The sequence below is a fragment of the Salvia splendens genome, chromosome 1, assembly GCF_004379255.2.
Source record: "Salvia splendens isolate huo1 chromosome 1, SspV2, whole genome shotgun sequence".
Classification (NCBI taxonomy): Eukaryota; Viridiplantae; Streptophyta; class Magnoliopsida; order Lamiales; family Lamiaceae; genus Salvia; species Salvia splendens.
In genome coordinates, this window is record NC_056032.1 from 15686127 (window position 1) to 15703351 (window position 17225).

Sequence of the window (17225 nt, forward strand, 5' to 3'; positions counted from 1 at the left end):
TGTTTCCTTATAGAAATCATCTTTTGAGCAAGACCACTGATTCCTGATATTTGTGAAAACTTTTCATCTATGCGCACATCGAAAATAAAGTTCTCAAGTTGACTTTTAAGCTCGGACAAAGCAACTTCAGAAAATTCAGAAGGATAATACCGTGCAAGACGAAGCAGCTTCTCCAAATCAAATGCAGAAAATAAATCCCTAGGATCAAAACATGACATGCATAAAACTAAGTCTGTGTTGACTTCATCAAAACGTTGATTCAACTCTTGAGCTTGCAAGTCAATAACAGAACAAAAGAGCTCAACTCGATAATAGTGGAGATTCTTCATTTTCTTCAAAAGAGCACTACATAACCACCGTAGTCCGTAGCCATTGAATTACATAAGCTATCTTCTTTCTCCCCCTTTGAATTATTATTGCATCCAAACAAAAAAACAACCTATGTAGAAAAATTAATTGAATTATATTTGAGTTTTGAATATACCTAGTTCTAGTTTACCAGATTTCAGACTTGGAACGGCAGAATGAATACGCTAAATTCAGACTTGGATTGGAACGACAGAATGAATACGCTAAATTAAGAGGCACGATTCATATATATTTTGCTGAAACCTATCTCTAATATTATATTTATTATAAATTATAATTATTGTGAAATTACTAAAATACCCCTAAGTTTTTTAAGAATTAGTGGGGGGACCATTGGCCCCCCTGGCCCCACCCTCCCTCCGCCCCTGAATGTAAAGCTACTCGTTCACAAGGGAAATTTTGCAAACTATATATACATGGAGTACATACTAGTAAATAAATTAATTAAACTTCCAAACTGCCAAGAAAATGCCTCAGAAAAACATTGTCGCATTTTGAGTATGAATCTCATATACTGCCCGAGCTAACCGAATCACCAATAATAGTCTCACATATGTAAGCACAAAACCAAAAATAGCTACGAAAGCTTAAATCGTTAAATAAATTATTCACCTACAACAATATATATGTCTGCCTGCAGCATAAATCATACAAAATTTTGTTTACATAATTAATTCAACCGACCAAATTTTTTTGGTAATCAATTCTCTTCACAAAATAAAATTTGCATTCCTTGTGGCATAAATGAAAAAATCAACTAGAACAACATGAGGCTTTCTGCTGCTGCTGAGAGTTGTTAGGCTCCCCGACTTTGATTGTGGTGCCATGGCCGGGGAGCGAGGCGGCCCCATCTTGGGCCGCCAGTGCCTTCCGGCTAATAATCTGATAAATATCTAACAATATAGTTTGGAAGGCCTTCTCAACGTTGTGGGCTTCCAATGCGGATGTCTCGAGGAAGGAAAGGCCTTCCTTCTCAGCGAAGACCTGGGCGTCATTCTCGGCTACAATGCGGAGGTGGTTTAGATCAGACTTATTGCCAGCAAGCATGATCACAATGTTGGAGTCCGCGTGGTCCCTGAGCTCCCGCAGCCACCTCTGCACGTTCTCAAAGGTCTGACGCTTTGTCAGGTCGTAAACCACGAGCGCCCCCACTGCACCGCGGTAGTAGGCGCTCGTGATCGCGCGATATCGCTCCTGCCCTGCCGTGTCCCATATCTGCGCCTTCACCGTCTTCCCTTCCACCTACACGTGTCCATTTCTTTTCTTAAATAATTACTCTAAACCTAACACATTTTCTTAAAACAACAAAATGTAAGATTAATTACCTGGAGAGTCCTCGTTGCAAATTCAACGCCTATTGTGGATTTGGACTCTAAACAGAATTCATTCCTTGTAAATCTTGACAAAATATTGGATTTCCCAACGCCTGAATCTCCAATTAAAACGATCTTGAACAAATAATCATACTCGTGATCTACTTTATACGCCATTGATTTCTTCTTCCCTTAAAATCAAGATTCATCCTTCAACATAACGATCGATTTTAAGGAAATTAACAAAAATACATACTCACCACTAATCAACAAAGTATTGTACGGTTCACCATTGCCAAATTACCAAAACTGATTCTTGATTTGGGCCTAGTGGTTGAAATTCAAATTAAAAAAATATAAGAAAAAAATGAAAAAGAAAAAAAAGTGTTTTTGCTGTTAAGATGAATAACAGAATTAAGCGATATAACAGGAATTTAAATGGTCATTGTTGTTTGCATGAACGGAGGCCTATGTATGGTAGCTACAAACACTTTCATTTAAACATACATACAAAACCCTTGCAAGCGTGATTTAAAGTCTTGGGTTCGTCACTAATAAAAATTCGGGTTTATTTGATAAGATTTGAATATTTGTATTTATCTTGGGTGAGTCACTTTACTACTATCTCTGACCATAAAGAATATTCACTTTGAATTCAGCATGAATTTTAATGTAAAATTGGTAAAGTAAGAGAGGAGTAAAAAGAAAAAGTATTTACAGTAATGTTAGAGCATTGACAATGGAAGGACCCTTCTTTTATTATTCCCTCCGTTTTTTAAAAATATCAACTATTTTCATTTTGGGTCATTCCTTAAAAATAAAAACTTTAGAATATTTCTATTTTAGGACATAGACCCCGCAATCCACTAACTCTACTTTCACTATTTTTTCTCTTCCTCTCTCTTACTTTACTCATTTTTTTCCTCTCTCTTACTTTACCAATTCTTTTCACTTACTTTACCAATTGTTCATTAAAACCCGTTCCGTTTCAAAGGTTTCTATTTTTTGAATACAGAGGGAGTATTATTTAAACGTCAGCATTTTACCCCACTTATTATAAAAGGACGTCTATCCCACTTCCCATTTCATTTCCACATCATCAATATTCGTATATTTCATTTTTAATTGTTGGTATCAAATAAAATGCAATAAATGAAAATAAATTAAAGACAAATAAATTATAAAAACGTACTTGATTAAAAACAAATTCTTACATTAAAAAAATTTCAGAAAAAAACCAACTAAAAAAACACAGATAAAAACCCACAAGATACTAACTCAAACGTCATCGTCATCCAGACCCAGTATTTTCTTCATCTTCGTGATTGTTTTCCAGATGTCCGTCCTAATCCGCTCGTCTGGTGCCTCTTCGTACAGCTTGTAGAACTTGTGCAGCGTAGCGTAGTTGGCTACTCTTAGCTCACCTTCCACGCTAACTTCGGTCTGTGAGACGCTCGACTGTGTCTTCCCCCTCCCCTTCGCCGCTGCCTTCGCCGCTTTCCCTCCGATCGGACGCTGAGGAGTGGGTTAACTCACCTCAACCGACTTAGTCAAGTTGGTTGGCGCCGGTCCGCCGCTGCTCAAACTCTGGGATCCGATGAGCCTCGTCCTTCTCGAGCCTTGCGCCATTGCCGCTCGAATTCTGATTTGAAATTTGGGGTGATCCTTCAGTTTGTGATAGGCTTCCCAGTTATTAAAGCCCATACTGTGGATGGTGGTCATGAACTGGGCATTCGACAACTCTCGGACATCGTCGTAGCTCATTCCGCTCGTCATTGATCGACGGTTGTTCTCGTAGATGCCATGAAACTTACCGATGTTGTACATTACATGCTCAAAAGGCTTGAGGAGCTCGACCGGCTTGTGAGTCGGTGCCCCATCGGGCTTCACTCTAGGATGATTGTAGCGTTGCGCGATGTGGACCCAGAAACCCTGCTTCCATTGATTTGTTGGCTACAATCGGATCCTCACCGATATCTATGATGTCAATGTAGCCCATAATCCGTGGGTTGGCCCGAATAGCCGCCAAATTTATAGGGTTAGGGCCGAAAATTTCTAGCCCGATAAAATAAAAACTCGCTTAACCCGCACCCGATTAACCCAAAACCCGTTAGGGCCAGACACTTATTAATTTCTATTATTCTATTATTCTATTTTTATTCAATTTTTTACTCCTAATTCGACACTTTCAATTTTAACTAAAAAATAACTTTCAATTTTATATTAAATATACAAATTATATACTCCCTCTGTCCAATTAGAAATGAAACGTTTTCATTTTTGGTATGTCCCATTAAAAATGAAATGTTTCTAAAAATGGAAACAATACTCTCTCTACTTTTTCTTCTCTCTTACTTTACTCTCTCTTCATTAACTCACAAAACAACACTACATAAAATCTCGTGCCGAAAAGCAAATGTTACATATTTAATGGGACGGAAGGAGTATTGAATTTTTATTAATATAATAATTGATAAATAAATTAAAAACTTCAAATTCACTAAAAAATATATACATTTCTAAAACATGTATTAAAATTCCACGAAATATCTCAAATATTAGTATTTGATCATGTTTATGATTGAGTTTAAGCATATATCTCAAATATATCATAATTAAATGCTTTAAATTGTATGAATATTAGTAATTTTTATTTGGCTTTAAAAATAAAAAACTTTCCCCAAATTCCAGTTTTTCCCATGAACTTTGAGATTGGATTTTAAAACCACGAACTTTCACTTTGTTTGCTATTTCCCAACCCGACCGGAGTAACACATTTTCGGCGCAAAATTGTCCAACGTGGAATATCGGAAAAATGACCTGGATGCCGGTTTTATTACCGTAAACGACATCGTTTTTACACCCAGTAACATTTAAAACACAACCCTCACAATTAACCCAAACATTTGCGAAATTCAATCTCAAAATTCGTGGGCACCGATTTTGCTAGTGTCCTCACTCCGATTTCAGCCATATTCGGTCCATCTCAGGTAGGCGATTCAATTTAGTGAGTTTTTGGTGTTTACGTAAGTCAATTCATTCCATTTTTGTATGTGTTGGATGTTTTCGTCGATTCAACTTCCCACCTTCTTTGAGAACCCACGCTTCGCGCCAGAAATCCACTCTCTGCGCACACAAAAATCAAAGATTCAAAGATTTTTGCAGACAAAAATCCCCAAATATGCGACAGAGAAGGAAGGAAGAAGATTGATGAAAAACCCTAACATTATGTTTGTGTCGGTTGTGCTATTTAGGAAATGTGCTACTCCCTCCGTCCCACATTTGGAGTGGTATTAGTTATGACATGGATTTTAAGGAATTGGTGGACTGTGTAATTAATGAAGTGAGATGGTGGAGTGTGTAATAAATGAAGTGAGTTGGTGGAAAATGAGATGAGTTGACTTTTTAGATTTTAAAATTGTTTCTTTTTGACTTACTATAAGTTTGTTTGTTTAAATTATTTAAACTTATGCTTTTTAATTTTCCAACTTGTTTACTCTTTTTTTCTTTACAAAAAATTAAGTTATGCCAAAGTTAAAATAAAAAAAATGTTTCACACATTGCAAACCCATGTTTTTCGGCCATCACATCTCAACAAATTTAAAGAGGGAACCAAATTCCATTTTCACTAACTCAAACTCCAAATTAAGGGGGGGGAAAATTCATTACAATCCCATGAAAGGAAAAATCCAAAAATCAAATTTAAGCTAAACTACACCTATAAATACATTCACTTCACCATTACTCTAAAAACTTGAACTCCACCTACCAACAAACCAACCAAAGGTATTTATAGCTAAATTACCCTCAGAGAATTCTCATCATAGGGCAATGGAGATGGAGCAAGATATGGAGCAAGAGATGGAGCAGGAGCAGATTCAAGAGGCAGAACCAGAGCAAGGGCCGAGAGCCACCCTGAGTTAGAGCAGCCAAAAGAAGAACCATATTGTGCAGTTCCTTCAACGGCAATGCCAAGCTGGAGCACTGCCACATGGTTCATTTCAAGAGGCAGCCAAGAGATTCAAAGTGCACAGAAGGACAGTGAGCCGCTTATGGGGGATAGCCAAGCAGCACATTGAAGATGGGAAACCTGTTATCATGATGGGCAGAGCATCAGGATATACTAAGAAAATAGGTAAACTAAATTTTGATGAAGATAAGTTCAAAAATTTATCTTTTCTTGAGAGATCTTGCTATAGAAAACTTGCTTGTAAGATGGAAGTTAGCAAGACCACAATTGGTAGATGGGCAAAGAATAACCTGATAAGGCCACATACAAATGCCATAAAGCCAGCACTCACTGAAGCAAACAAAATTAGTAGAATGAGATGGTGTCTTACTCATATTCAGTCAGCTATAGATGAAGGGAAGCTTCTTTATCATGCAATGCACAACACAGTTCATATTGATGAGAAATGGTTTTACATGACAAAGGCTTCAGACAGATACTACCTGTTGCCGGATGAGGATGAGTCTTACAGGTCTTGCAAATCAAAAAGATTCATCACAAAAGTGATGTTCATGGGTGCTGTAAGTAGGCCACAGTTTGGCACAGATGGGAAGACCATCTTTGATGGTAAAATAGGCATATTCCCATTCACAGAACAAGTTCCAGCCAAAAGGAAGTCAAAGAATAGGCCAAGAGGGACACTGGAGATAAAGCCTATCCCATCAGTTAACAAGGAAGCAATGAGAGAATGCCTCTTGAATCAGGTATGAATATTTTTTTAACTCACATTCCTATCAGACATTGGTAATGCCATCACTTAGCCATTCATTCATTTATTCATACATAATGCACAGATTATTCCAGCAATTAAGGCTAAGTGGCCAGCCAATGCAAGCAAGGAGATATATATCCAACAAGACAATGCCACACCTCACCTAAACTCATCTGACTCACAATTTGAGGCTCTTTCAAGTTCAGATGGATTTAAATTCCATCTAATTAGCCAACCAGTCAACTCCCCAGACACCAATCTATTGGACCTTGACTTTTTTAGGGCCATACAATCACTACAAGATGATAAACTAGCCACCAATATAGATGAATTATTGGGTAATGTTTGGAGTTCTTTTGAGGAACTCACACCACAAACTCTGAACAATGTTTTCTTAACATTGCAAAGCTGTCTCAGCAAGATCTTAGAAGTGCATGGGGGCAACAACTACAAAAATACCCCACTTGAACAAAGAAAGGCTGAGAAGGACAATGGGGCTTCCTACATCACTTGAAGTTGAAGAGAATCTGGTAAGGGAAAGCTTGGAGTATCTACTACTCCCTCAAAATGATGTGGGTGCCTCATATGACATAGGGCATCTAATCAATGTTTTAGATTTCTAGCTAGGCCACTTGGATCATGGAGTTTACAGTATAAGCATCAAAATAGGTTGGTGTTTAGTATGTAAACTTGTTTTTTTGGTTATAGCCTTCATTTTGAGTTAGGATTACTAGGCTGCATTCTGGGATAGGGTAACTAGGCTTGCTTACAGCTCTAGAAGCTGGATTTTGTATGAATTCCAAGTGTAAGTCATGGTTGGTGTGTGTATTTTTTAAAAAAACCCTCAGCAAAGTTTCATCATAAGACTTAAGCCTCCAAACCTAATACATGTGTGGATTATAATCACACAAACTTCATCACAGAGGAGTAAAATTACAAATCAGAGCCAACAAACCAACCAAAGACAGCAAAATTGCAAATCAGAGCCTACAAACCATCAAAGGGGTGGCTAAGTTCACAAAAAAAACCAACCAATACAGAGGCATCATAGCTGAGCATGCAAAACTCTCAGAAAAACTTCATCACAGAGGAGCAAAATTGCAAATCAGAGCCTCCAAACCATCAAATGGGTGGCTAAGTTCATAAAAAACCTACCAATGCAGTGAATACACAGATTATCACATGTAATTCATCAGAAAAACTTCATCAAGGAGTAGCAAACAAACCAACACAACCAAGGCAACAATAAACCTCAATCAATTCAACTGAAACAACCTCCAAACCCTACAGAGGGGGTGGCTTAGAATTGAAAAAATACTCACATATTAGAGGAGATCTTTCATGCTAGGCAACAAGATCAACAACATTGCTTTTTTATTCTCGGTGTACTCCACCTTTGATGAAGACTGTGGTTGAGGTTCAGATGCGTCAAAGGGGAGGGATGGTGCTTGCATTTCAGAGTCTTCGTAGGGCTGGAACGGTGGTGGATGTTCAGATCCGTGAAAGCCATCCGACGGTGCCTGCGTTTCAGAGTCATCATAGGGCTGGAACGGTGGTTGACGTTCAGACCCGTCAAAGCCCTCAGACGGTGGCTGGGTTTCGGATCCGTCGAAGACCTCAGCCGGTGGGGGAATCTCAGTTTCTTCGACGACCTCAGACCCGTCAACGCCCCCAAACCGTCGTGGATTTTCTGATCGGTGGTACCAATCAACCGGTCGTTCGATTTCCCACCGCGCAATGACTTCCGGTGGTGTATCAGGGACGATTAGGGTTTCAAGGGGTGTATCGAAAGATGGCAACAATTCAAACTCTGGCAAAGCATCCCATTCATCGGCCATGAGAAGCGAACGGTGATGGAGTAATCGTCGGATTTAGATCGACAATTATAGTAGGAGTCGATTAGGGTTCCTTCGATTAGGAATAGAGAGAGACGGGAAGGTGGAGTGAGAGAGAAATGAAAGTCAAATGAGGGGGGTTGGGGGTGGGGTTAGGGGGGTTAAGTTTTTGTTTTATTTTTGGGTTTATTTTGTGTAGATAATGGCATTTGGGTGTAATTTTATTGAATAATGGGGTAAAATTTTATGTCCAAATATGGAAAATTCTAAATGTGACTCTTAAATTGGGACGGACTTTTATGGAAAAATGTGAGTCCAAAACTGGGACGAATGGAGTATTTGTTTAAGCATTTGGCTATTTGTTTAAGGAGGAAAGTTATTATATTTTTGTATAATATTATTTGTGACTGTATGTAGTGTTTTTTCCAAATAGGATCTAACTAATCACTTTATTGACAAATAGGATTAAAGATGACACATAGACAAGCCGGGTTTGGCTGCTGACCCGTCAGGGGAAATAGCAAACAAAGTGAAAGTTCGTGGTTTTAAAATCCAATCTCAAAGTTCGGGGGAAAAACCGGAATTCGGGGAAAGTTTTTGGTTTTTAAAGCCAAAAACCCTAATTTTAATAATTATTTATTCGATTGATCGCATGTTAATATTATCGGTAGCAACCCGATTAACCCGCTGGGCTAGCCCGAAACCCGAGTTTTTAGGGTTAGGGTTGAACTTTCAAAACCGGAAAGAAATCACAACTCGATTAGCCTGCACCTGATTGACCCGCAACCTGAGTAGGGTTGGCCCGAAATCCGACGGGTCGGCCCGATTGACATCCCTACCGATATCTATCCAACACCTCGCCAGAGCAAGCGTCTCAGCAACATGGTTTTTTGTTCGCGGCCGCCTCCTAACCTTCTGAGGTGTAGATGGCTCTGCGGCCTTCGCCTTCTCCTTGGGAGGAGAAAGGTGCATCTCCTCCACCTCATACTCTTCCGTGCTGAAGGTCAGATCTCTGACTGAAACAGTTGTGGATCCGTGAGAACCGGGCGTCGAACTCAACATTTTTGGCTAGTAGACAGTGTCCCCGTAATTTAGGTCAATTCCTCTTCCAATGCTCAATTGGAATGCTTGTAGGGTCAACAGTCTACCAGCTCCGACAAAGGCGTTCCCGGAGAATTGAGGGAGGTTTTCGTATAGGTTCCGGGTGAAATACAGAAGACCCCCACTACCTAAGAAAGCAATGAACCCAGGGGCGAATTGGTTGCCTGCGGTGAATTGGTGACCACTGAGGAATTGGGTCCTTCAAACGAATAGGTTTCCACCTGGGACTTAGTTGGAGGAGAGAATTTGAAAACTGGGTGGAGTTGGGGTTCGAGGGGAATTTAGGTTTAGCCCGTGTATGGGCTTCAATCGCCGAAATTTTGCAGAGTGTTGTCAGAATTCATCTTGTAGAGAGAGGAAAAGAAGTATAAAGTAAGAAGAATTGCATGAAATGAAGAATGGGGTATGGATGTATGTTTAGAGGATAAAAATTGAATAAATATAAAAAATAAAAAAATCGATGATTGGCCCTATCTCCACAATGGAGAGCCGATCAAAGGCCCTATGGGATCGGCTAGAGCCGATACAACGACTCAAATGGGGGAGGTGGAATGGGGCGGTGATCGGGCCCCTCTTTCACAATGAGGGGCCGATCATGTGGGAGCCGATCATAGGCTCAATTGATCGCCCCCTATTGCTAATGCTCTTAGTAGAGAATAGGTTCCACCTCATTAAAGATGAAGAGTTTCCAAAATTGGGACTAAAAAGAAAAGAATGCATATTCTTGTGGGATGGTGTAAGTATAAAACACTGAATTTAGGATCTTAATTTTGTCACTTGTTACATTTTCCAAAATCGGGTTTATATGATCGGATTTGAAGTTTTTGTTGCTTCCCACCCTTAATGCATATAAATAAAAATGTAATAACTAATTTGAAACATCGCATTATACAAACCTAATTCAATTGCAAATAAAAAGTAAAATATGATGATAAATAAGAATAGTAGAAACTAATCAAGAACGATATGTAATAATTTAGTAGACCACAATACGCCACCATTCTTCATCTAGTTAGATTAATTCCATCTCATCAATGTAAAGGTGCATACTTAAATATGTCGTAATCTATCTACAGCTATTGCATAGTAAGATATCAATAATATCATAAGGTTGCAGTACATTGTTTGACTTCATATCTCATACTCACTCCGTCCCATAAAAATATGTGCAATTTCCATTTTCGTCCGTCCCACAAAAATATGTGCATTCTATTTTTGAAAAGTTATACTCCATCCGTCCCACTTTAGGAGTCCTGATTTACCATTTTTGGATGTTCCACTTTAAGAGTCTCGGTTAAAATATTCCATAAATGGTAATAGGTCCCACATTCCACTAATTTTTTCCACTCACATTTTATTATAAAACCAATATATAAAAGTAGGACTCAGATTCCACTATCTTTTTTCACCAATTTTCCTTTACATTTCTTAAAACTCGTGCCTAACTCAAATGTGACTCCTAAAGTGGGACGGATGGAGTATCAATTTAATAATGCAGGTCCTACTATCCACTAACACTACTTTAACTATCATTCTTCTCCTCTCTTTCACTTTACTATACCATCATCCTCATCTCTCTTACTTTACCAATTTTTCTTAAAATCCGTGCCTCCCATTCTACTTTAACTACCACATATTTTTTTGGGACGGAGGGAGTATTTTTTAATTAACAATTGCTTATATGTGTAGGATAATGTATTATACTCCCCCCAACAAATGTCTCATTTCACTTTTACCATATTTGGTAAGTAGGCTCTACGTTCTACTAGCTCATTGCACTCATATTATATTATAAAACTAATATATAAAAGTAGGTCCCACATTCCACCAACTTTTCTACCCACTTTATTTCATAAAGTTTTAAACAATTTCTTAAAACCCGTGCTAGTCAAATATGGGGAATTTAATGGCGGACTGAGGGAGTAGTTAGTGGAGAAAAATCAATTAAGAGATACTCCCTCCGTCCGCGAATAGGTGTCCCGTTTTTCCATTTTAGTCCGTCCGCGAATAGGAGTCTTTGTTCACTTTTACCATAAATGGTAATAGGATCCCACCTTCCACTAACTCATTTCACTCACACTTCGTTTAAAACTATTACTATACAAGTGACCCTTATTCCACTAACTTTTTTCCACCAATTTTTCTTAACATTTCTTAAAATCAGTGCCTCCAAAAAATGGGACTCCTAATGGCGGATGAAGGGAGTAGAATTTTAAAGTGGAGAAATAGTAAAGTAAGAGAGACAAAAAAGTATAGTCTACATTTTTCTCTCTCTTAGTTGATTTTTCTCCACTTTAACTGTTTATTGCTATCTCTGTTCTATAATAGGAATCACATTTGGTGTGGACATAGATTTTAAGAAATGTAAATAATAATAGTGGAAAAGTTAGTGGAATATGAGGTCCATTTTTTATATTAATTTTATAATAGAATGTGAGTGAAGTGAGTTAGTGGATCTAAGACCTACTTACCATTTATGATAAAAGTGAAATGTGACTCTTATTGTGATACGGGCTGAAATGACAAAATGTAACTCTTATTGTGGGACGAAGGAAGTATTATTTTATCAAAACAAGTGCACAAAATAAGCGTCTCTGTTAACATGGAATGGAGTTGACATGGACGGAGGGAGTACTAGAATTCAATGGTAAAAATAAGTTTGTAAAAAATTACGAGATGAAAATGCAAATAGTTATAGAATAAATATCTTAATTAGCAAAAAGTTGGGCGTTGACTTTACAAACTCGAATAAGCTATGTATTCCTTAATATTATCACATTTTGTCCAAAGTAGATGCTGAAAAAGAGGTATATCCGACTCCCTTCATCATTAGTAATGATAAATTTAAAATCTACATTTACAGATGGGATAATAGCCAATTGAAGTTCGCAATTTGGTCAAAATTTGATCAATTTATAAAAATAAAAAATGCTACTATAATATTAAATCACAAAATATTAATTTTTTCTTAATTTTCTCATCAAATTATGTCTTTTCAAAATGTTATTGTTCCATTAAAATAAATAATTTTTTTCATTTCTTTTCATTCTCTTTTCTCACCTACGTTAATAAAAAATATCGTTTTGAGCGTCACTGAAGACGTTTTATACACGGATGACACAATTGTGAATAATTGAAACTTCATAATTTATAATTCCGATTTCAAATCTTTTGGGATCGACCAGAATTTGATCAAACACCGTAATTTAAATGGTTATTATCAATTTATAAATAAATAAATAAAGAATAGAAATTACAGCGTGAAGCATTGTTGGGTAGAGCCGGCTTTTGGACAGAGTATTTGTAGGCGGTTTGTACAATATATCACAGTTGACATCTCGTTATATATATTCATGCTTTTATTGCAATACATGCAAGAAACACACATCCATATCTAAACCTCAAAACTCTTCATTTTGACATGGCAAACACACCAATTTCTCCTCCATGGAAGGCTCTTTTATATATATGCATGGCTCTATTCTCTATGGTCATTAGCTGTAGAGGAAACCCCTCTGATCACAAGGTATATATAATATTATACTCCATCCGTCACACAATAAGAGTCCTATTTTGTCATTTCAGTCTGTCCCATAATAAGAGTGTTATTTCACTTTTACCATAAATGCTAAGTAGACCCTATATCACCAACTTATTTCACTCATATTTTATTATAAAACTAATATATATAAGAGTGAGACTCATATTCCACTAACTTATTCAATCCACTTTTCTTTACATTTCATAGAACCCGTGCCATAATTAAATAGGACTCCTATTGCGGGACGGAGGGAGTATGTTTCATTCAAACAAATTTGAGTTTGTTTCATCAATTTGTTTTCCAAGCAAGTATATGGATTTGTTAATAGGTGTACGTGGTATACATGGGAGATCTCCCTAAAGGTGGCATCTCTGCTTCGGCACATCACGTGAGCCTTCTACAGGCTACTCTGGGGAGGTTGATAGATTAATTTCATGTATAATTGGAAAATAAAAATAATTTAATATGTTTCTATATAATTAATATATTTCTGAATTCAGCAAAAGGGCGTCGGAGTCTTTGCTCCACAGCTACAAGAGAAGCTTCAGTGGCTTTGTGGCGAAGCTAAGTGAGGATGAGAAGAACAAAATTGCTAGTAAGTTTTATTTTCTACACGAACTGGGAGGCTATTAATTAAGAGGTGCGGAGTTGTAATCACCTTAATTTCAGGCTTGGAGGAAGTGGTGTCTGTGTTTCCTAGCACCAAAAAGCAGCTGCTCACGACGCGATCGTGGGATTTCATGGGCTTTCCTGTGAACTCGGAAAGATCTCAGACAGAGAGTGATGTCATTGTCGGAATGCTGGACACCGGAATCTGGCCCGAGTCCCCGAGTTTCAACGACACCGGCTTTGGTCCCACGCCAGCCAAGTGGAAGGGCACTTGCCAATCCTCATCTAACTTCACTTGCAACAAGTCAGTATTTCTCAGTTTACCTTTTCAATATGATGTGCTTGTTTCATTCGGCACTTACGCTACTAAAAACTTACCGATCTTTTAGGATACAAAAATTGAGACGCAATTATTAGCTTTTGAATTTTTTTTTAAAAAAATAACTCATTTAAGATATAAAAGAAAGCATTTCTAAGTTATGAAAAATTATCTTATTCTTTTACTTTTTTAGGGCTTTTATTTGTGTCTATTAATTTTAGTTTGCACACCAATACATTAAGAACACTTTATGAAGCATTGATAGTATAAGTAGACAAATTAGCATTCTTAATAGCATTAAAAAAATCTCATATGCCGTTAAATTTTTTTTTCTAACAATATTTGCATTGAAACCCCTTCTGTTCCCACAGCAACAAAATAGTGATATTGGCTATACTATAAATGAATGGATAAGGCACTTAAGTGAGTGACCATTTCTAACAATTTGTCATTCATATTTCAAAAATTGTAAACCCTAAAAATGAACCTAAGAATTGTGGCTACCATTCTATGCAGTAAAATCATAGGAGCAAAGTACTACCACAGCGACGGGAGCATCAGCCCACCGGATTTCCCATCGCCGAGGGATTCAGAAGGCCACGGAACGCACACGTCGTCCACGGCAGCCGGAGGGTTGGTCTCCGGGGCCAACATGTACGGCTTGGCAGCCGGAACAGCGCGCGGAGGAGTTCCATCCGCGCGCATTGCAGTCTACAAGATCTGCTGGTTAGACGGCTGCTCCGATGCAGACATTCTCGCCGCATTCGACGACGCCATTGCCGACGGAGTCGACATTATATCCATCTCCGTCGGTGGCTTCTTCGCCGTCGACTACTTCGGAGATCCCATTGCCATTGGCGCTTTCCACGCCATGAAACACGGCGTTCTGACCTCGAACTCCGCGGGGAACTCGGGGCCGGAACCTGAGAGCATCGTCAACTTCTCACCGTGGTCGCTTTCGGTTGCAGCCAGCACCATTGATAGGAAGTTCCTCACCAAGGTCTTGTTGGGAAACAACGCTACTTATGAGGTAAATTACCAATTCAAAATTGATCGACTAATTTAAAGCACCATTTTGTCATTTTGAAATGTACAGAATTTAAACATCCATTTACTTTTTTCACTTTTGACATGCGGACTCCACATTATACTAACTTTTTCACCCACATTCCATTATAAAATTGATATTAAAAATGAGACCTACAATCCACTAACTACTTTTTCTATTCAGGGAGTTACGGTAAACACATTCACCCTACCAGAGGAGAGTTACAATTTAGTCTATGGAGGAAATGTGCCCAATACTAGTGCAGGTGTTGATGGATCCATATCAAGGTAACATATATATCATGGATATGATGATTACATCCACTTCACTTAAACTACAATAAACCTGAAAATTCAGTGATTATTGAAGAGAAACAAAGATAGAGATATTTTTTAATGGAAAATCATAATGTCCTGTGTGATTTGGTACATAATTGATGCAGATATTGCGAAGCAGGCACGTTGGACCAAACACTAGTAAAAGACGCCATTGTTCTTTGCGATGAGCTTAATGATGCAGATGGACCGGCAGCTGCAGGCGCCACCGGAGCTATAATGAACGGCGATATCTTCAACGACACCGCCTTCGCATTTCCTCTGCCAGCATCATACTTGTCATTACTAGATGGCGCTCAAGTTTACGATTACATCAACAAAACTAGGTTTTTCTATTCTCATCATTTTTTCTTTTGCTTCCATTTTTTATTTAATTATATTACTCATTGTTCTTGGCATATATAGTAATCCCACAGCAACCATCTTCAAGAGCACTGAATTCAATCAAACAGCTCCATTTGTTGTTTCCTTTTCTTCAAGAGGCCCAAATCCCATCACAAGGGACATTCTTAAGGTGGAGTAGTTAATTAGCTATCTTCATATACACCTACTAATTAATTAATGATCTTAGAGTTTTCATCATTTTGTTTCTTCTGCAGCCTGATCTTACCGCACCAGGAGTCGATATTCTAGCGGCGTGGTCGGGGGCTACCACGGTCACTGGCATCCCCGGAGATGATAGAGTTGTAGCGTACAACATCATCTCCGGAACATCCATGTCTTGCCCCCATGCCTCCGCTGCCGCCGCCTATGTCAAATCCTTCAACCCTACATGGTCCCCTGCCGCCATCAAGTCCGCCCTAATGACCACCGGTAACTATCAATCCTTTCTGTTCCCATTATACTCTCAGTTTCTATTTTAGTCCGTCCCTTATTATTTGACTCAATATTTTTTGGCAATTGACCCCGCACTAAATTAAAGTGTTTCTCAATTTTCTATTTTAGTCGGTCCCTTATTATTTGTATCACTATTTTTGACAATTGACCATGTACTGCACTAAATTAAAGTGTTTTAATTTAAATGAACTAACACAATACTTGGTATGGTGCTCAAGCCGCCGTGATGACCGTGAACGAAAATTCGGATGGGGAGTTCGCGTACGGGTCGGGCCACATCGACCCTCTGAAGGCGAAATCCCCGGGTCTGGTGTATGACCTCGGAGAGGCCGACTACGTGAAGCTGCTCTGCGGGCAAGGCTACAGCAGCAAAAACCTGCAGCTCGTAACCGGTGACAACTCAACCTGCACGGCAGCCAACAACGGCACAGCCTATGACCTCAACTACCCGTCCTTCACACTGAGCGGCCCCGTCACAGCCGTCTTCCACAGGACTGTGACGAACGTGGGGTCCGCGACGTCCACGTACAAGGCGTTGGTGGCTGCGCCGTCGGAGCTGAGCGTGAGTGTGCAGCCGAGCAGTCTGACGTTCAAGTCGGTGGGGGAGAAGCAGAGCTTTGTTGTGACAGTGAGCGCCGCCATTGCGAGTGAAATGGTGTCAGGGTCGTTGGTGTGGGATGATGGAACCTACCAAGTCAGGAGCCCTATTGTTGCTTACAGTACTGATGCTTTCTGATCCTTTTTTTTTTAATAAATTGAGATTATATTGTTATTGTTATTTTGGTTTAATTTTGTTGGTGAGTTTCAATAAGCTTAAGGGCGATTGTATTTCAATTGTTTGGTGAAGCATTTTTATTTAAGTCCATATAATTATGGCATTTGTATCCTGCATAATTAAACATTTATGTTTTATATGTTAACTCTTATTTTAATTTGTTCTGATAAATAGTACACTCTCCGTTCTGCGGTAGTAGAATAATTTCTTTTCAAAATGGAGATTAAGAAAGAGATGTATATTATATTAAATAAATAGATAATAAAATAGAAGAGAGTGAAAAGTAGAGAGGATAAAGTGAGAGTGAAAATAAAGTTTTTTGAGATCTTTTGAATTAAGATATAAATAGAAAAGTCAATTACTTTAGAGCAAGTTTATATTATAGGAAACTTTGTAACTTTATTAGCTTATAAGTTGAGTAG

At 38.5% G+C, this 17225-nt stretch overlaps 3 protein-coding genes across 3 annotated transcripts; 2 read left to right on the forward strand and 1 right to left on the reverse strand.

Annotated features, from left to right (window-relative positions):
• Nucleotides 1-1122: 1122 nt before the first annotated feature.
• LOC121796663 (ras-related protein Rab2BV-like) lies at nucleotides 1123-1859 on the reverse strand. The gene is made up of 2 exons (XM_042195470.1): nucleotides 1695-1859; nucleotides 1123-1611 (listed from the first exon to the last, which is right to left on the reverse strand). Exons 1-2 carry the CDS (start codon nucleotides 1857-1859, stop codon nucleotides 1123-1125), a joined length of 654 nt encoding a protein of 217 aa, XP_042051404.1.
• Nucleotides 1860-5897: 4038 nt separating this feature from the next.
• Nucleotides 5898-6917, forward strand: LOC121804947. Its single transcript, XM_042204713.1, has 2 exons — nucleotides 5898-6395; nucleotides 6486-6917. Exons 1-2 carry the CDS (start codon nucleotides 5898-5900, stop codon nucleotides 6915-6917), a joined length of 930 nt encoding a protein of 309 aa, XP_042060647.1.
• A 5830-nt stretch (nucleotides 6918-12747) lies between these two features.
• LOC121805036 (cucumisin-like) lies at nucleotides 12748-16764 on the forward strand. The gene is made up of 10 exons (XM_042204818.1): nucleotides 12748-12865; nucleotides 13209-13297; nucleotides 13381-13475; nucleotides 13550-13793; nucleotides 14325-14838; nucleotides 15040-15143; nucleotides 15299-15517; nucleotides 15597-15705; nucleotides 15791-16004; nucleotides 16247-16764. Exons 1-10 carry the CDS (start codon nucleotides 12761-12763, stop codon nucleotides 16762-16764), a joined length of 2211 nt encoding a protein of 736 aa, XP_042060752.1. The 5' UTR covers nucleotides 12748-12760.
• Nucleotides 16765-17225: the final 461 nt, after the last annotated feature.

Bases quoted from the DNA above. Each gene is read 5' to 3' on its own strand.
- LOC121796663 (XM_042195470.1), bottom strand. From the start codon at position 1,859: ATGGCGTATAAAGTAGATCACGAGTATGATTATTTGTTCAAGATCGTT. The intron at 1,612-1,694 runs GTAATTAATCTT...GGACACGTGTAG, and splicing joins TTGCAACGAGGACTCTCCAG to GTGGAAGGGAAGACGGTGAA.
- LOC121805036 (XM_042204818.1), top strand. From the start codon at position 12,761: ATGGCAAACACACCAATTTCTCCTCCATGGAAGGCTCTTTTATATATA. The intron at 13,298-13,380 runs GTTGATAGATTA...TTCTGAATTCAG, and splicing joins CTACAGGCTACTCTGGGGAG to CAAAAGGGCGTCGGAGTCTT. The intron at 15,518-15,596 runs GTTTTTCTATTC...TGGCATATATAG, and splicing joins GATTACATCAACAAAACTAG to TAATCCCACAGCAACCATCT.
- LOC121804947 (XM_042204713.1), top strand. From the start codon at position 5,898: ATGGAAGTTAGCAAGACCACAATTGGTAGATGGGCAAAGAATAACCTG. The intron at 6,396-6,485 runs GTATGAATATTT...CATAATGCACAG, and splicing joins GAGAATGCCTCTTGAATCAG to ATTATTCCAGCAATTAAGGC.